The sequence below is a fragment of a genome, unplaced genomic scaffold (genome assembly GCF_019419815.1).
Source record: "Pyrus x bretschneideri cultivar Hongxiangsu unplaced genomic scaffold, Pyrus_bretschneideri_v1 Contig2, whole genome shotgun sequence".
Lineage (NCBI taxonomy): Eukaryota > Viridiplantae > Streptophyta > Magnoliopsida > Rosales > Rosaceae > Pyrus > Pyrus x bretschneideri.
Genome location: NW_025999501.1, coordinates 4742594 through 4763267, shown reverse-complemented (window position 1 = coordinate 4763267; position 20674 = coordinate 4742594). Strand labels below are relative to the sequence as shown.

General features: G+C 40.5%; 1 protein-coding gene across 4 annotated transcripts; it reads left to right on the top strand.

Moving 5' to 3' along the window:
• Window positions 1-17016: 17016 nt before the first annotated feature.
• LOC103962687 lies at window positions 17017-18129 on the top strand. 4 transcript variants are annotated; one of them, XM_009375446.3, is made up of 2 exons: window positions 17017-17217; window positions 17373-18129. In XM_009375446.3, exons 1-2 carry the CDS (start codon window positions 17162-17164, stop codon window positions 17881-17883), a joined length of 567 nt encoding a protein of 188 aa, XP_009373721.1. In that variant the 5' UTR covers window positions 17017-17161; the 3' UTR covers window positions 17884-18129. The 4 variants fall into 4 exon arrangements, with proteins under 4 accessions (XP_009373721.1, XP_048439017.1, XP_009373713.1 ...); XM_048583060.1 differs by having other exon boundaries at window positions 17358-18129; XM_009375438.3 differs by having other exon boundaries at window positions 17017-17243.
• The last annotated feature ends 2545 nt before the right edge of the window (window positions 18130-20674 follow it).

Genomic DNA, 20674 nt, shown 5'->3' with positions numbered 1-20674 from the left:
TTTTATAATTAAACCTCAACTTTCTTTTAACTTTTCGAGAGTATTGTCGGCCAAATAAATTTTAATAAAATAAGACCCATTGTGAAACAAAACCTAGCACAAGGATTTGGCCTCGTATTGGAGGTTAGTCTACAAACACCAGCTAATGTACAAAGCCCGATTGTTGCGTATGTGCATTACTCTGGTCTTCTTCGGTGTATTTCTAATTTTCTATTGGGTTAATTGCCACATGTGTTGGTCTCCTCATATTATCATACGTGTTATGTATCACATACTCTAAGATGTAAACCTATTGTTTAGTTCTTTTATAACATATGGATTGGCAGTACTTTCTTTGGTCAATGTCATCAACCTAAGCACCTACCTGCCGATTTAAAATGGTGGTCGGGCTCATAGTTCTAGCCACTGGTAGTAAAAATCATGTCGTTTGTGGCTTACCGAGATCAAATATATCGTATTTACCAAGTTAAAATATTGATTTTAGAGTTTATAGTTCAAGTTGTAACAAATATTTTATGATATTGTGACTATAATTTATGTGACAAAATAATTTTGTATATATCTCAAATACATTGATCATCTGACTTGTTTTTCCATTTAAATCTTTGGAGAACATGTTAACCTGACATGGTTTGCACTTGGTCGGTTTATAATCCGAGTAGTTCAACCGAATTTTTTGGAGAAGAACACATGCAGAAACCCGCGTGCATCATGACAGACAGACAAGGACTGTTCACTTGCCAAGTCGGTGTGTTATTTATATTTTAAATTTCTGAGGACAAAACAATATAGTTGTTCAATGTACGTACAACCAATACATTACTACAGGGGACCATGAAAATGAGTATTTTATGTGGCTTTGAGATTCCAAGAAGCTAAAATATCCCATTTGCATTGTCCATCAAGGGTTTATGTTCTGCCATTAGCCGAAGCACGTGGTCATATAATTCAACTTATGTATAATATTGTTTGGGCCCAAAATATTGGTGTGGGCCGAGTTAGAAGTTGTTCTCGGCCCGACAGTATGATTCTAGAATCATCGCGAATTCTAGTTATTATGGGCAACTCGGTTAGGATCGGCCGAGTCTTAGTATGAGACGGATTGATGGGAAAGTCGAATCGTAGCATAACAAGGAGTCTTAATGGGATGAGGATAATGAGATTTGAGAAGTGAATGTGGCCAGATAAAGAGTTTGGTTCAAAGTTCTAATGGAGGAAGATTGGCCGAGACTTGGTTAGAGTAGGATAAAGAATCCTAATCCGAATATAGTTCTGGTTCAGCCATGACGAGATTGGTTGCTATAAATAAGAAGGGGGTGCATCATTCTAAGCCTCTCCAATTCAACACACAAACTGTCCTGCGCAAACTCTCGCTCTACGCAAAACCTCTCAACAACCTTGAGATTTTTATTTTCTTTTTCCTGCCGACACATCTTTAGTTTGGATAAACAACACTGTGAAGGCAACCGGCAAACATCTTCAGTTTGGATAAACAACACTATTGCTGTAGAATTAGCCGACTGCGGAGCACCTTTAGTTTGGATAAACAGAACTACGTCGAGGTGGACTGGTTATCTATCCAAGTCTCGGTCGAGAAGGATTTTCGAATCCTTATTGGCAGAGGTCATCTCATTAGCCTTCTCAACGAAGTGAGGTGTTACGGGTTACTACATGCGGCACATTGAAAGCCGAATTTGATATTGTACTTCGCAAGATTAGCAGCCTTGTCTTCAGGCTCTAGAACCCGAAGATCAAGACATGTTCCTTCCTCGGTTGCAATCGCAAAATCAAGAAGTCAGCAGCACGCACAACGCAACATCAACACATTTTACTCCTCGGCTGAGCTAATGAGTTGGCATGCCCCGCACACAACTAAATGACATAGTTAGCTTATTAATTACTCAGCTTGCGTGCCATGTAGGCTTGGTAGGTTTTAAGGTCAACATTTTGGCATACCCATTAGGACCTATTGCTGAAGCTACGAAGTTCATGACCATTGAGACACGATCAGTAAATAAGAAAATAGGGATGGGTAAATTAGCGACTAACCTTCCATCTATGGTCTAAAATCCAAATCATGATGGCCTGTCACAAGCACAGAATCCTCATGCTGCCATCACACCTGAAGCCACGAGTGTGACACGCCGAGAAAATGAAGTTAGTCTCAACGGACAGGCTCGTGATGCGAAGATCACCACCAGAGTGACAAAAGCAATTTTTGTCGAAGGAATAATCGAAGATTACTATGAGGATGGTGGTGAAGGTTCTGATCCGTCGACTAGATCTTTTTTTTGGAGAAGACTCGAAAAGCAATCTTAGATTTTCAGTCGAGAAGTAAGAAGCATACTTGAAGTAATACGCAGTAATGTTGAGGCACATAACAAAATGCTCGAACTGTTGGTTAGTAAAGTTTACGATGGCGAATCCACTGATCGTTCCCGACAACTTCCACCTAAGGGTAATTCGGTATCAACGCTACATGCCGAAACAGGATTTGCTCGGCTCAAAATGATCGATTTGGAAAAAAGAGGAGGATCAAGCAGTAGATCAGACGGATCCGATCAGAAAGAAGAAACAGCATCCGTCGATGTGATTGAGGTCTAAAGAATGATCGATTCGGCCTTGAAAGGGGCTAAAGTTCCCAAAGTTCATCCATCCATACCCAGCTTATGTAGAGAAGTTCGAATATCCTAAAGGTTTCAAAATCCCAGACTTTAGACTTTTTGCTGGCGAATCGTCCCTGTCCTCGTTAGAACATGTGGCTTGTTTCACTGTATAATGCGAAGATGTTAATAGTAACTTCCATAAATTGCATTTATTCAACTTCTCGCTAACAGGTTCGGCATTCACTTGGTACATCAACCTCCTGTCTAATTCCATACAAAGTTAGGATAAACTGGTTGAAAATTTTCATGAACAATTTTATCGACCGGGGATGGAAATGTCAGTTTCGTCATTGGCTAGGATAGCTCGAACATCTGACGAGTTGCCAATGGAATACTTAACGAGGTTTAAGTCAGCCAGAAATTGGTGCTGAGTACCTCTTTCTGAATTTGAATTCGTCAGAATCGCTTTGAATAACCTGGATATGGAATATAAAAAGAAATTCTTGGGGGCAAACTTCTGAGATATGTACGAACTGGCCCAACACGTCGAACAATATGATTATTTGCTCCAAGAAGTAAAGATCTCGAAGTCTTTATCCTGGGGAACGATTTATATGAATCCCACGGTTAGATATGCATCAGCAGAAGGTGAGGATTCCTGATACGCCAGTATGGACGTGGCTGAGATAGTGATAGATAAACTGTACGTATGCAAGGCTTTGGCTCAAATTAATTCCAAGGAGGCCAAAACACGCTCGGCCTCTGAAGAGACAATGAAAATATCAAAAGTTTACACCCTTGATATCACCAAGGCCGATGCAATTTTCGACCGATTGTTACTAGAAAAGACCATCAAAATTCAGCCAGGACATAACATTCTAAAGGTCGAATAGCTGAAAGGCAAAACGTATTGTAAGCACCACAACTCGAATAAGCATATCACAAACAACTGCGTCGTGTTCCTTGATGCTATTCAAAGCTGGATTGATAAAGGCAAGTTAAAATTTATTGAAAAACAGATGACTGTCGATGTTGATCCCTTCCCTTTAGCGACAGTTGGCATGGTAGATGCTCATTTGCCCAAGAACAAAGGGAATGAGAAGGCCAAGTTCGTTCCAATACAACAAGCCCCAAAGAAGAAGTCTCGGCCGCGACTCAAGCTTGATCTATTTTCAAATGAACCACCTACAGAGTTGTCGGGACTGGCCTAGTTGAATCTATGTCAAACTCTAATGCAGAATAAACTGATGGACCAATGGTTTTGTACAACCATTGTAAAACACGCATCGTTCTAACTGAACCAAAGGAGAAACCAGCTCAGGTTCCAACACCATGGCAACCATCCACGACCGCGACAACATTTCCAAAGGTACTCGGCACAGGCCAGGGCTAAAAGGTGTTCGATAGGCTCGGTCCTCAAATACGAACGTACAACCCAACTTCAGCCAGACGATGTCTTGATTTCGACGTGCCGTTTTATAATGAGGATTATTACTCGCATAACTTCAGCAGCTCGAGTTCATCGACGAATAAAAAAACATTCAAGCCATTTGAGCCATGAGACCAACGTTGGTAAAGTTACAATTCTCCTACCGGCATGTATATTGCATTATCCAAATCTCAGAAATGTCGACGCCAATGGATAGACTGCATGGCTCAACGATAGGTAACATATGCTACTTCGACTACCAAATGGCAGCCGAAAGAAGCCGAAATGGTGAGGCTGACAACCCCCCGTAATCATGGCCGAATTACTTCAAGGGAAAAAGGTAATTGATCGCGACTTTGAAACCACCATTGAAGAATCCTAGAAGCACATCAAACTCCTTCTTCAGCCTGGGGAGATGAAAGCCCGTTTGGAGCATTTCAAAAAAGAAGCCGAAAGTAAGCTTCATCACTACCCTCGCAAGAACCGTTAATAAGAGTCCGATGGGAATCTATACCCTGCATTTCTCAGAGAATCCCTGGAGTACATGCAAGAATTTCACAAAAAATATTCTACCAATGACCTGTACGGCCTACCCAAAGTGTGTTAAGAAGCTCTTGACCTGGCTCTAACTTAACCTGATGCTGAACAGATTATCTAAAAAACCATTGATCCAGCAATGAAGGCCAGGTTCCAGCACATACGTGAAGCTTGGGTCCTCGGTTTCGAGGTCGACCCGTACACAGACATAGTCACCCCCGAACTCCCTTTTTCTTTTGAAGACCTTTAGTATTTACTACATCATTTCAAAGTCTTTTCAGTTGTATCTCTCTTCGGCCTTACGACCAATGAGAATGATCATATGGCGCGTTTGGATGCCTACTTAGACATAAGGGACGCCCTAATCGCCTATGAAAAATGAGCCTGTAAAGCACTGCAGGGACAAAATCAAACTTCAACAACGAACAAGCTTGAGGACGACAACCAGAATGAAACAAGTTCAGTCGACATACCACGAGAGCAAGTACCTCATGAGGTGAAAGATGATTAGGTTGAAGATACTCCAAAGCATGATACCACACTCGATAACTCGAAGGACGGCGACCAAGACCCTATGGGCCCTTAAGTCCTCGAAAATATGGAAATCAACATGGTCCATGTCTTACCTGCTGAATTTCAACCAACCACACACCAGCCAAATTTCTTGGATGGGGACGTGGTTGCCGAGGAAGCAACACAAGTCGATTTCATTACTACCGAGAAAGATGGGAAAGCCAGTAAAGATGATAAACTTAAAGCAGTTCTGGCCGTACTGTTTCCCTGCTCTTCTTTGTTAATCTTCAACATTTGAAGCCGTTGTATGTCACGACTCATATTGAAGGTTATCCAATCTCCAAAATCTTCGTTGATTGTGGGGCTACGGTCAATATCATGCCGGTATCCATCATGAAGGCACTACGACGATCTAACGACGAACTCATTCTATCAGGAATAACCATGACAGCTTTGTCGGCGATAAGTCCCATACCAAATAAGTGATTCCTTTAGAGGTAAACGTTGTAGGTCACAATCACATGACCGCATTCTTTATTGTCGATTCCAAGACCGAGTATAATGCATTTAGAGGTAAGTGTTTCATCAAACACATTGCATTCCCTTTTCATTATATCAGGTTCTTATCTTTTGGGACGGCAAATCAGTTATGGTTCATCCAGTCGAAAATTAACCGTTTGAAGCCAATATGATTCAGGCATGGTATTACGTCGGCTATATTACCCTACAAGGTTTGAATGAAGAATGATGGCCGACTTGAATTTTGGTACAGAAATCAATCGAGGTAGGCGTCAATACTATCCATCAGGATTTGGCGAGACTTGGGTTGACCGATCTGATTGCAGACACTGATGTCTGAAGACAACCAGGACAGACGCCGAGCCGCAGTTTCATCTACCATGGAACGACTGCTGGCCCATTGGTATGCTATTTCCAAGCAACCAAATTCGGGCTTAAACTTAGTCGAATTTTTGACCAAATGAGACAACGGCCCAGTACTCTCACTAGACAAAGTTCAGGCTTAGACAAAGTTCAGGCTGCACCAGCCGAGCTCAAGGATAATCAACCTCAAGTCAAAGATCTTTTAGATGAAATAAATGTTGGAACAACTGAAGACCCACAGCCTTTGCTCGTTAGTGCATTGTTACCCCAACATGTAAAAACAGAGCTTTGTAATTTGCTCAGAAAATTTAAAGATTATTTTGCTTGGAGCTACCATGAGATGCCTGGTTTAGATTGAACACTAGTCGAACATGAATTACGTATCAAACCTGGGTGTAAACCATTTCGTCAACCACCTCGATGTTTCTCAACCGAAGTACAACTTCGCATAAAAGACGAACTCATTTGACTTTTAAAAGCTGGGTTTATTCAGACAGCTCGATACGTCGAATGGTTGACAAACATTGTCTCGGTTTTAAATAAAAATTGTGCTTTACGTATCTGCATTGATTTTAGAAATTTGAACTGGCAACTCCTAAAAATGAATATCCAATGCCAATTTCAGATTTGTTAATCGATGCGGCAGCAAACCACGAGATCTTATCCTTTATGGATAGACATGCTGGTTATAACCAGATTTTCATTGCCAAGGCTGATGTCCATAAGATCGCTTTTCGTTGCCCGGGAGCACTCGGCACATACGAATGGGTCCTCATGCCATTTGGCCTCAAGAATGCCGGTACCACATACCAACGAGCCATGAATACTATTTTCCATTATTTGATTGGTACCACCGTTGAAGTCTACATTGACGATGTTGTAATCAAATCACAATGTCGGCAGACACATTTAGATGATCTCTATTAGGCTTTCCTATGTATGCACCAACACAACCTTAAAATGAATCTCGCCAAATGTGCTTTTCGCGTATCAGTTGGAAATTTTTTAGGATTCCTTTTACACCATCATGGTATTGAGGTAGATGAAAATAAGGCTCATGTAGTAATCAATGCTCTATCCCCGATGACTAAAAAACAACTACAGTCGTTGCTCGGCAAGATTAACTTTCTTCGTCGATTCATTGCCAATTCGGCGGGAAAAATGAAAGCCTTCTCCACGCTTTTGAAACTTAAGGATTCTAACCTCTTCGAATGACGTGCAAAACACCAAGAAGTGTTTACACAAATCAAGGTCTCCCTCATGACTCCACTTGTCATGGTCCCACCACGACGTGGCAGACCTCTCAAGCTGAACATCTCAGTAGCCGAAGAATCCATCGGATGCCTTCTTGCACAAGACAATGAAGCTGGGCGGGAACATGCCATTTTTTATCTTAGCCGAAATCTCAACCCACCGAAGATTAATTATTCCGCCATCGAGAAGCTTTGCCTAGCCGTATTTTTCGCTACATCAAAACTCAAGCATTGCATGCTCTTGTCGGTAACTTAGGTCATCGCCTAGACCGATGTTATTCGTTACATGCTCACTCGGCCGATAGTAAAAGGCTGAATTCAAAAGTGGACAATGGCACTGTTTGAATTTAGTTTGCAATATGTGCCCCATAAAGCTGTCAAAGGCCAAGTGTTAGCCAATTTCTTGGCCCAACATCCCTCACCATACAGTTTTGGGGGCAACGACGTTGAAATCAGCATGGTGGAAACACGTGATAATTACTGGACGATGTACTTTGATGGCTCTAGTACTTCAGTCTCGGCTGGCATTGGGATCGTTATCCAATCCCCAAATCACAACCGTTGGGACTTTTCTCTCAAGCTCGATTTCGATTGTACGAATAATCAAGTCGAATACGAAGCCCTTATCATCGACTTTGGTGTCCTACACGATTTACAGGCAACTCGTGTCCTTATTCTCGGTGATTCCAAACTTGTTAACTAACTTAATAGGACTTTTTCGTTACATGAGTTGCACTATGGCACCCTATCACATAGTTGCCACCTATTTGGCCAAGTCTTTCGATGACGTTACCTTCAAACACATTTCATGAGTTTGAAACACTGACGCAGACGAATTAGCTCAAATAGCCTCCGGAGCATAAATCCTAGGGGGCAAACTAGGCCGAGAAATACCTATGTCACGATGAGCACACCCGGCCTTGGTTAATCAGTAAGTTCTCTAATGTGATTGCATGATCCGTACACAAGTCATGTCCTTACCTTTGTTGTTGGAACGGATTGACCCTATAGAGGTTTGTGCAATTGAGGCAATACCAGATGACTGGAGAAAGTCAGTTATACAGTATCTTGACAATCACAATGGCAAACACGACCGTAAAACAAGGGTTCACCCTACAAACTATGTAACATACCAAAATGAGTTGTATTGCAAAGGTGATGATGATTTATTGTTACTATGCCTCAACCTGCAGGAGCCCATCAATCTAGACGCAAGATGCAATGGTTGCTTCGTCGACACGGATATTTCTGGCCAAGTATATTGAAAGATTGTATCGAGTACGCACGAAGATGTGTACAACGTCAAATTCATGGGCCTATACAAAGAGTCCCGGCTGAAGTAATTCACTCCGTTACCAAACCCTAGCCATTCAGATGATGGTCCATGGATGTAATTTGCAAAATTACATCGTCTTCTGGAGTAGCAAAACATGCATGGATACTTGTGGCAACTGACTACTTCACTAAGTGGGTCGAAGCAAAATCATACGCCCAATTGACATCAAAGGAAGTTTTCAATTTTATAGAAGAAAACATCGTGACCAGATTCGGTGTACCAGAAACAATCATAATGGACAATGGTACAATCTTTATGTCCGACAGGTTCAAATAGTACATGACAAGTTTAAAAATTCAGCTCGAACAGTCCATGCCGTATTACCCACAAGCAAATGGACAAGCCGAAGCAAGCAATAAAGTGTTGATCAGCATTCTTGAAAAAACGATAAAAGAGAAGCCTGGTATATGACATTTAAAGTTAAACAAGGTTTTATGGGCATATCGGACTTCGCTCCGCTCGGCAACAGGGACGACCCCGTAGCATTAACTTACTGACACGATGCGATGTTACTGGTCGAGCTAAGTATAAACTCGTTGTGAGTGATTGAACAAAGTAGTTTGTTTAGTGCTAAGTACAGTCAGGCCATGAGACAAGAGTTAGAAGACTTGGAAGAAATTTGGCTTGATGCTTATAATTTATTGGTGGCACAGAAGAAGATTTCCAAGCAAGCCTATAATCAACGAGTTAGACGAAAAACATTCGGAGAGGGAGAGTTGGTTTGGCAAACTGTACCGCCCGTGGGGATTAAAGGCCTTAAGTTTGGTAAATGGTCACCGAATTGGGAATGACCATTCGTGATTCACAAAGTTCTCGGTAAGGGGGCATACCACCTCGAGGATCGAACTTGTTTAATTCACAAGTTGATAATCAATGGGAAATTTTTAAAGACATACTATCTAATCATTTGGGAAATAAGGGGATAAAGGCTTTTCATTAACTTTGAAAAAGATACAAGTGACAAGAAATTAAAGCAGCCTATAGATATACAAAGTTCTAAGGGGTCGAAGGAAGGAAGGCCTAGAAAGCGGCTTTTAATTCTAGCCATCTTACTTCACCCATTGCAACCTCGGCCTGTTGCGTCATCTTGTCAAGTTTCATTTGTTCGATCCGCCTCACGTCAGCTGCGAACTCTGTTAACTTAGCCTTGTTTGATTCAAAATTCTTCTTGAGTTCAGAAGCAACGGCCGATTTTTGGCATTGAAGTTCTGCAATTTGATAGTCGAGATCGGCCAACAGTTTCTTCTGAGTTTTTATTTCCTTAAGCTTCGGTCAAATTGCTTCTTGAGCAACCATTGCAGCCTTCATATCATCTTTTGCTCGTAGAGCCCTCTGAAAAGTAGAAAAATATTCTCGAGTTCTCTCCAAGACTGATGACAAGTGAACAATGGATTCGTTGCTCAATTAACCTTCAGTTGCAAGGATGTTCAGACACTATCCTATAGAGTCGAGGCTTTACGCTCTAGGACTTACAGAGCTGAAAAAGAAATGAGCTCTTGTAGTTTGACAAAGGCGCTAGTTTCAGTCGCAGTTATAGCAGATTCGGCCAAGGTGGTTGAGGGTCCAACCATCCCAGAAGTACTCGAGAGGAGAGCGTCGAGCTTGACTTCCCATGAAGGTTGCACACAAAAAGATTTTAGGCAGAAGAAAAATCGTAAAGAATATAACAGAGAGAATTTGTTTTAGACCTGCCGAGAGGAGACTTAGGCCATGTCCCCTGGTTTATTGCTCGAACCTATAGAGCTTAATGGACGAACCCAGTGTTTAAGACTACTTCTCAATTCACTCAACCGATGAAGGTTATCTACATTCGACAGCCATTAAGGTGGCCAGGAAATATAGATAACACCTTTCGGCGCATAGAATTTTCGGTGAATTGAAATAATTGGGCACCTGACATTTAAAATATTTCTCGGTTCAGACTTGTTATAGAAAAAGTAACGAGAAAGAAGGATCAGGCCTTACAAAGCTGAAGTAACTTCTTGAGGATGAATACCAAGGTCTTGATCCTACGGATGGATTAGTGTCTCTATCGTCCCTTCAGGCTTGATAGGAGACCTTTTTCCACGGTCGGCTGCAGGAGGGTCGACCTGGTTAGTCGCCTCAACCATATATGGATTAGTGGTAAGGGGTTAGTTGGTCAAGGGTGACTCATTAACGGGATTTCTTCGCCGTCGTCGTCCTAAAATAAGAGTTGTTAGCATTCGGAGTCTAAAAAACAAATATATATACATATATATATATATATATAATATTTGAAAAATATAATCATACATCTTCCTCCAGAACAACCATTGGTTTTGTTTTTGGATTCGGGGGGAGATTTTTCTCGGCCAAGGTAGCCACTTCCTCCAAGACTAGAACAACGGCCGGCCCTGGAACTGCAAGTTCCTTGACCATCGGAGCAATGGTTGGCTTGACCACGACTTGGTGAACAGGACGAACCTCAGGTGCTTGGCCAGTGGGAAGGTTTAGTTGCATGTCTGTCAAGGTTTGAATGACAGGAGTGCGAGGAGACTTAACGGTTGCTCCTGTGGTTTGGCTGGGGATGACATGAATCTCCCGTTCTTATTTTCTCGCTAATTTCTTGACGTACTTTTTAGAGCGGGGAGCATCGCCAGCCGTTTTGGCCTCTGGGCGAGACTTTTTGCTCTGAAAGGTTAACAGTGCAGTCACTGTTTTCTTTCGCGAAAGGGCAAGTTTTTTCTTGGCCACGGCCTCAGCTGCCGCATCCGTATGATTGCCTAAAAAAGCTAAAATCAAATCAGAAGAGAGTTCGAACAAACGACCAAAGTGAAATGATAGACACAGACAAATACCTTGAGTCGTCTCTTTGGATTTTGGGGTAAGGGTTTCCTTTGGGCGGTCACCGAAAACTTTTTTGACAGCATCCTCAACCGGTGTGTGAAAGAAGTCTTGAATGTATGTTTCCCACCAGTCGACGAAGGTGTCGGTACTAAGGTTTCAGGGACATTCGGCCGGAGACGGAATTTTTGCACCTCTCTTGAAATTCACGTGCTGTTTCCTTGCATTTTCTCTCCGAAAAACCAAAGAAACATCATCGGCTTAAGAGGGAGCAGGAAGTGAGCAGAGGCACGGGGCAACCTTGAAGGTAACCGAGTTACTGAGCTGTGAAATTAGGGTGGTAGACTTCCCAGCTCGCTCGACGAGCATCGCAGCCGAAGGGAAGACCTTGTGTTAACACGAACGACCCCCAGCTTTGGCGAAGATCGGCATCTTCAGCTTCACTCCATGCTGATAATGGAAGCTTGATGGAAGAAGGGTACTCTTGAGGATGACATATTAGAAATTCGTCGTCAGAGAAATCTTCTAGGCCGAAGAAGTATTCGAAAACTTCTTCGGCCCGGTGAGGATGCACCGGTCAAAATGCTAACTAAAGACCGAGTGTTTCAGTGGATTGGAAGTTGGGGATCTCTGGTCGAAGGGTGGCAAAATAGACCTGCAGCCAGAGTTGGAAAACCCAAAGAGGGCCGTTTTGGTACGGATCTATTTTGTTGATGGTCGCCTCGGCCAGTCAGCGCATGAGGTTGGCAAGGACAGCCGAACTGAGGGCTAAGGTGTGACCGCTTGCCAGAGCTTCGACCACAGGCATATTCTCAACCAAGCACTTATTCGACTTGGTATAACAAATAAATTTGTTATACTAGTAAAATAGGAAGGCTTCATGCTCCCTTTTCTGAAGGTTTTCTTCCCCTCGGCCAGCAAAATGGAGGATGAGGGTGTTGTAGTTGAAGAAATTCTTATGTAGCTTCTGAATTTCTTCTGTTGAAGGTTCTTAGCCTTTTTTGCTCAGCGTCTCGATAGCTCGTTCGTCGTATAATGCATTGAGGTCGAGATTAGACGGGTACCCAGAAAGGGCGGCATCAATTGGGAGGCCCGAAGGGGAGGTCCTAAGGATAGCTCAGACTTCGAGGATAATGGGGCCGATAGGGCCAAGGGGAAGGACCATGATGTTAGTGGCCGAGCACCAGAAGCTCAAAACTGCCATGAGAAGTTCTTTGTCCATTGCGCTTTTCACGATCGAGAGTTTAATGGCATTATAGATGCCAAGAGTCTTCCATTCATGGCCAAAGATTTTTTCCATCCGTTCCACCCAAGCTGCTCAGGCTGCGGTGGTCGAAGGCCAGGCTTCTTGGGGCTTGGTTGGATCCCACTTCGACCAATCGAACCCTTGCAACACAGGTGTCATGTAATGAGCCTTGAGGAGGGTGGTGATGGACGATGACACGACGTTCTTAAAGAGTGGCCTCAAAATCTGATGGGAAGCAATCAAATCACCTTCGAAGCACAAAGTCTTGATGGCGCTTTGATCGATGAAGTTCTGGTATTTGTTGCATTCGTCGGAAAGCTTGGAAATGAAGGAAGCCATTGATGAGAACTCGAAAAGTTTTTGGGTTTTCTAGGAATTTGAAGGCAAAGGGCAAGAGGGGTTCAGGATTTCTGAAAGCGTAAAGGAAGCAATGAAGGGATCCGAGCATTTATAGGGGTTTTGGAAGGATGTCGTTTGATTTTTGAAAAGAAAGGGTAAGACCAATTAGACAGTTGTGCAATCATCACAGATATTTAGAGAATCCATATGAAGGGACCTAAGAACTCATAGATTGAGGCGACGTGGTGATGTGTGGTGGCAAGTTTTTATGATGAGGGGACGATTCAATAACCTAGCAGTTCGTGATTCAAGGAAGCGTGGTTAAGTGTAACAGCAGGATTAATGAAGAGATTGTTTGGCGTCTGCGCGTTTTAAATGTCATTATTAGGGGACAAGCAAGTAAAGGATTGACACATGGCAGGAACCAGAGACATGTGATTGTGTCCCATAAATGCACATGTTTAGGTGATTCGAGGCACTTCAGTTTTTATAAAGGTATAAGAGTCGATTTTGCTTCTTCAAGTTAGGAGTTGTTCTTGGCTCGGCAGTATGATTCTAGAATCATGGCGAATTCTAATTATTATGGGACGCTCGGTTAGGATCAGTCGAGTCCTAGTATGAGATGGATTGATGGGAAAGTCGAATCCTAGCATAACAAGGAGTCTCAATGGGATGAGGATGCTGCGATTTGAGAAGTGAATGTGGCCGGATAAAGAGTTTGGTTCAAAGTCCTAATGGAGGTAGGATTGGCTGAGACTTGGTTAGATTAGGATAAAGAATCCTAATCTGAGTATAGTTCTGGTTCGACCATGAGGAAATTGGCTGCTATAAATAAGAAGGGGGTGCATGATTCTAAGCCTCTCCAATTCAACACACAAACTGCCCTGCGCAAACTCTCGCTCTACGCGAAACCTCTCAACAACTTGAGATTTTTATTTTCTTTTTCCCGCCGACACATCTTTAGTTTGGATAAACAGCACTGTGAAGGCAACCGCCGAACATCTTCAGTTTGGATAAACAGCACTGTTGCCGTAGAATCAGCCGACTGCGGAGCACCTTCAGTTTGGATAAACAACACTGCATCGAGGGCGGCTCGTTATCTATCCAAGTCTCAGTCGAGAAGGATTTTCAAATCCTTATTGGCAGAGGTGATCTCGTTAGCCTTCTTGGTGAAGTGAGGTGTTACAGGTTACCACATTCGGCACATTGAAAGTCGAATTTGATATTGAACTTTGCAAGACTAGCAGCGTTGTCTTCAGGCTCTAGAACCTGAAGACCGAGACGTGTTCCTTCCTCGACCGCAGTTGCAAGATCAAGAAGTTAGCAGCGCGTACAACGCAACATCAACACATTTTACTCCTCGGCCGACGAGTTGGCACGCCCCGCACACAACCGAAAGACATAGTTAGCTTATTAATTACTCGGCCTACGCGCCACGTAGGTTTGGTAGTTTTTAAGGTCAACAAATATATACACCCAATGTGCTAGTTTTATAGTCCAAATAAAATATTTCTTTCAATTATTTTCGGCAGTGAAGAGGAAGAAATTATATTGTTTGAGCGCTCGTACACAAAATATCTTTACGATTATGTATTTTAATCCCTACGAACATTTCTCTTTAGGTTTCATCCCCTCGTGTATATTACCTTAATCGCGAAAGATTGTTAAAAAAATAGAGAGATTTTAACATGTAATCGGCTTGCCATTAGACTGAATTTTGTGAATTAGGATTAGGCGGGGAAGAAATTTAGTGTAGTTGATCTTAAAAGTTGAAAATTAGGGTTTCTGCAATTTGGTTTTAACAGTTAAGTAATAGTATTTTAACGTTCAGCCAAGTCATCCTAGGAGTAGGAGCACTCTAATATGAACTGTACTATGTTTCATTGCAGCTGGACTTTGTTGAGTGTTTCAGGCCTTCCAGATCGAATTCATTATATTCTAATTATAATACCACCAACAATCCATTAAAATTAGCCATTTATATCATTCAAACTGCATTTTCCAACCCCATTTCCTCGAGAAGCTAATCAGTCTCTACCTTTAATAATATAAGAAAATCCCTGACTTCGGTTGCATAAAGCCAATTAGTCTATTGTCACTTGTAAGTATCTTAGAATTAATCTTTTGATGAGAAATATTAAGAGGATTCTTTCAAAGTGAGACTCTCCATGAACTTTTTACTAAAAATTTTGGATCACTACTCGTTCCTACAAACACCGCAAGCTTCTATAGTGAAACACAAACATGAACCAAGCAGCCTTCAGGCAAGTCCAGAATCTTGCAGATTCTCGAGTTGCCTACGTAAAAGGAGGTCTCTTTGAACTTTCGCCTCCCAAGTCCTAGGATTGAGATGATAACCCTAGAGATTAAACTGAAAAAATATATATGAACTATAAGAGTACATAGCTTTATCTCTCCTATCTAATACTGAGAAAGATTTTCCAATTAGTACTACGGTCTAGTGGTATTCTGCTTCACTTGTAAGTGAGAACTTATAGGTTCGATTCGTGCCAAAGACGAATTTCAACTACATTATTGCTAGCCCATGAGAGGCTAAGTCCACCCCTTCCTTGTAGATAATATCGTTTATTAAAAAAATACCGAGAGAGATTTTCTCTTTGTGTCTTCTTTCTTCCTGAAAGCCCGTAGTTGGGAACATAGTAGAAAGACAGATATGTCCATGAAAATTCTAAGAATAGTTTTTTAAGGATTTTCTTTAAATATTACAAAGATAATTAAGAGATACTTGATAATCAAATACCTTAATTTGAGTGCCACTTAGTACTACAGTTTAGTGGTATTCCTCTTCACTTGTAAGTGAGAGGTCTTAGGTTCGATTCTTGCTAAAGGCGAAACCATATTATTGCTAGATCATTGTGAAGCTCAGCTCACCTCCGACCCTTAATGTAGATAATGTTATTTGTTAAAAAAAATGTATCAAAAAAAAAAACCCCTAATTTGAGTGGATTAAATATTGGTATTTATTTAATTAATATATAGGTAAATCGCACAAAAGGATGTATGACGAACCACAAAAAATCTATAATTATAGTATAGATAATATTATTTGTTAAAAAAAATGTATTAAAATAAACCCTAATTTGAGTGGATTAAATATTGGTATTTATTTAATTAATATATAGGTAAATTGCGCAAAAGGATGTATGACGAACCACAAAAAATCTATAATTATTAACTCTTCTTTGTGACGAAACAAAAAGGAAAGAAAAAGAATTACGAAAACCTACGTTCCTCGCATGGAATCGATGCATGCAGAAGCTTTTTCTTTTACCATTTCAGTGCAGAATCAACAGAAGGAGATTAGAAAGCAATCCCAAATAAAAAATGACTGTAGGGCAAGTAACAGATAATTTCACACACAAGAAAAAGGAATTATTTGTTTTCCCCTCCTTTTGTGACAGCCTTGTCAGAAGTAAAACCTTTTCTCATGTAAAAATAATTCTCTTTTGAGGACAATAATGTTATCAGTGAGTTAGATAGTTAGTTATTAAAAGAGAAATATCGATGAAAATTAAACTCACACATATAAATGACATTATTGTTTTTCAACATTCTGACAAAGTATCATATACCATCATGAATTTTATATTTATTTTTTAAACTTTTTTCAATCATGGAAAATCACCATTATTTTTGTACAAGAAAAGGACCTTTATATCTAAAGAAGAAAAATAAAAATATAGAGAATTTATAGCTGGAAAAATTTATGCACCAATACCAATTGTAAAGCCTCATTCTTTATTCTCTCTCCAACGAAATTTTTTTTATTTTAATGAAATCATGATATTATTAGTTTTTTTTAAACAAACCAAATTATGATAGTATAAGTTAGAAAATGCTTTCGCCACACTCTGTTTACCGTGCTTACATATTCATATTTAACTTTACCATTGTTTTTGTTTGCTTTATTACCAAAAATAAATAAAGGTGTCACGTTCTACACACGGCCGTACCAAAAATGAAAATGATGTGCATATTTTATATATTACTTTATTTAATTAAGAATCCCAATAAAACACTACACGTTTTGTGGCTTTTGTTGTGCGGCCGTCGGCCTACCCAAAAAAATCCCTCCCCCATCATTCATCTCTCCCTCTCTCCCTCTCCTCTGCAACAACAATATGACAACAAGTAGCAAAGGAAACAACAACGCAGCATCAGTAGTCCAAGTCCAAGAGCAAGCAGCAGGTAGCCATGAGTGCTGCATGTGTGGGGATTTTGGCTTCTCCTATGAGCTCTTTCTTTGCAAGGTTTGCCAATTCAGATCTCAGCACAGGTCACCAATTTAACAAAACCACTCTCCTTTTTGTTTAATTATATGAACATATTTAAGTTGATCCTTTAATTTATGGATTATGATCTAACCAAACTGAAGTTTAATTGTAATTAGATTTCCGATGTGCAGGTACTGCAGCAATCTTTACCCGAATGCTGAGTCCTACAGAATCTGCAATTGGTGCCTCACCCAGAAGGAGGACACAAAGGAAAAGTCCCCGAACTCCTCAAATTCTTCATCCTCATGCAAAAGGGAATCCCAAGATCAAGACCACCCAATTACCAAGATCAGCATCAAGAAAAAGATTTCATCAAAAAACAGTAATAATCCATATGGTGGGTGTCTGAGGGGCACTATGCAGCTGCAACCAAGCGGGCCCATCAAGAAACAGAGATCACTTGATCTTCATCGTCAATCATCAGCAATATCTCCATCTCCATCACCATCTCCAAAATCTGCACCAGTTGTTACCAGAAAGAGGATCATCACAAATGCGGCAAAGGAGGCTGAGAGGATCAGGAGGACAAGGTCAGAGGGCATATCAAACATAAAAAACACAAGCACTATTGGGATCACAAGGCAAGTCTTCAGGAACAAGGTCAGAAGGTACAAGCTTTTGGATGAAGTTTCAAGTCAATGACTTGTTGGCTACAGCTAGCTATATATTCCAATTTCTTCTCTCTTTTATTTTCTTTTTGTTGTACATACAAATATAAATACAGATAAATGTGATGGAGGAGACCAGTGGCAGGCGTAATTTAGTATGATATAGTAAATTGTAATTTTCAGTTAATGTAGAAACGTAATAAGAGAACTCTGTGGTGGATTGTGGTGGATTCTGTATAATCAAGTTCTTTTTAAGTTAAAGAACGTACTTCATTGTGTATGATCATATGTTTATTTCTTTCATTACGAAATAGAGTAAATAATATGTTTGTTTCTCTCTTTACGTGATAGGTCGAAAGAGCTTTACGTAAGTAAAGAGTACTACAAGTTCTCTATCACGATACTGTTACAACTTACAAGCCTTCGCATGAATATGTGTGTGTGTGTTTTTCTTTCAATGCCATATATGTGTAAATAGTATTTGGTAACCACTTTCAACATAAGAGCTGATATAATTTAGCCACTAGGATGACTCGCCTATACAGAGAACACAAAACTAACCCAAACGAGACTACATACACAAAGACAACTCAGTCTAATTTTTGTACTACAATGACAAAACAACAAACACAGTCCGCACCAAGAACACCACTTGATAAAGATTCAGTGGGTGCATTGTTGTTTGATGGATTTTGGATGACTTTCAAATTTAAGTGTATTCAATATAGACTTTTAGAGATCAATAAAAGTCATTCTGTATTAAATAAACTTTTTTATAACTCTAAAAAGTTTATGAAAATCTTGTGGTATTCATTTATGAAGTCTACAAAGATCCAAGTGTATTTAAAAGTTCACTTATTTTAAAAGATTTTAGAAAGTCATGGATTTTGATGGACTTTGAATGCTTTTATAGAAAAATTTTTGTCATTGCAAATTCAACCTCTCCTCTAAGATTCTGATGGATTTCATTTTTCTTAATTCTCTGATGAATACTCCATCATCTAATATAATGCAATAATTATCACTATCACCACTTCCAACATCATGTCACCACCACTACCTTACCATAACCATCTTGTTCACCTCTAACCCGACCACTGTCACCATTGGTTCCACTGCTGTCATTGCCATGAGCATCATCGCTATCACTACTATGACCACCACGTACACCACCATCACTATGACCGCCACCTCTACCACCATCTCCTTTACCACCCCGACACCACAATCACCCCGTGACACTTCCACTACCACCACCTCATAAGCCCACTTTGTCATAAATCATGATCACCATCTCAATGATGAAAACTTAAAAATAATAATGCTTATTAATAAATTAATAGTTAAAACATCTACGACAATCTCCAAAATTCTTTAAAAAAGTAAAAATAAAGTATTGAACTCTCTAGAATTCTGCAAAAGTCTATCATGTAAGTCAACAAAAGTATATCATTAAAAGGAAAAAATGTAAGAAAAAAAAAAAAAGTCTTTTTCTCTTCCCTGCGAGAGACCTTCCCTCTCTTTGAGAGCGATTCTCACCCTTTCGTGTGAGTGGTTCTCCATCATGTTCTCGTTTGTTGCCGTCGATCCTGGCTATGGTCGGGATCGATGGGTGTTCTTTTGTTTTTGCCTTGGTGTCCCTCTCTTCTCCCCTATGCTACTTCTTCCCCCTGTTTCGATTTACCCTTTTCTCCTCCCACTGTTGTCTCTCCTCCTCCTTCCTCTAATTTCCGATCTTTGGTCAAGTTTCACGGCGAGATGCGGCTTGTTGAGTCAGTGAGCTCTAATCTGGTGCTTCCACTGGGTCAGGTGTTCCAAACACCCCAACATTCTCTTTGCTATCTGCCTTGGTTGGCAGTGTTGCTTGTGGATTTCCACGCGCTTCTTTATCTTTGCTGCAGGTCCTTGGTGATCTGTGGCTGTGTTTGGACTGAAGATTGGAATTGGTTGACGGGTTTGCTGAGGCGCGGCTCAGTTGGGAGATGGGCTTTGGGCGGATCGACAGGCACTGATGTGGCAGTGTTGGTTGCAGCGGTGGTTGCAGCGAGGGTTGTAGCGGTATTTCTAGTTTTATGTTTTCTTCGGTTCCAACTTTGGGTTGGGCTCATTTTGGTGTGTTTGGTTGGCCCCGTTTTGCCTTGTGTATCTGTTTTGGGCCTTGGTTGTAAGTTTGTGTTGTTGCAATAAATGCTTCACCATGTTTTGGAATGGTGTTTTCCCAAAAAAAATATATATATATCATTAAAAGTCTATGAAATTTTAGGAAATTTATAATAATTAATAAAAGTCTATTACATCTGTGAAGGTCTATCACTTTAAAAGCTCAACAAAAGTCCATATAAATCTTAATACAATACATCCCTTAGTTCTTCTTTTTCAAAAGAAACACAAAGTTCCTCATGTTTTATTTGACATACAAACAAGTAGCGTTATTAATAAATAAAAAATATTAAGAAATACCATATTTTTATACCACATTGACATCATTTACCATATAATATCATACCCTAATGCAGTAAAAGGAATAGATACATTTAGAACTCTCGACTACGTAAAATAAATGAAATGGGTTGGTAATGCCACAACCAACGAACAAATTAATAGGTACACCTAAAACCTAGCTACATTTCTCAATGTCCCTTTCAATAAAAAAATGGAACCTAACACTTATCCACTCAAAGTGGGATGTCTAGAGATTCCAAATTGCTTAGGTACAAGGAGCATATCGAACTCTCTGGATTTAACTGGGAAGTTTGACAGATTCCCTTGGATAAAGATCGGATCAGAATGCTAGCAGCAAGTAGTAAAATATTATGTAATTAGTC

Coding starts and splice junctions, on each gene's coding strand:
- LOC103962687 (XM_048583059.1), top strand. CDS start 17,089: ATGACAACAAGTAGCAAAGGAAACAACAACGCAGCATCAGTAGTCCAA. Junction 17,244..17,357: donor CAATTCAGATCTCAGCACAG/GTCACCAATTTA, acceptor AATTGTAATTAG/ATTTCCGATGTGCAGGTACT.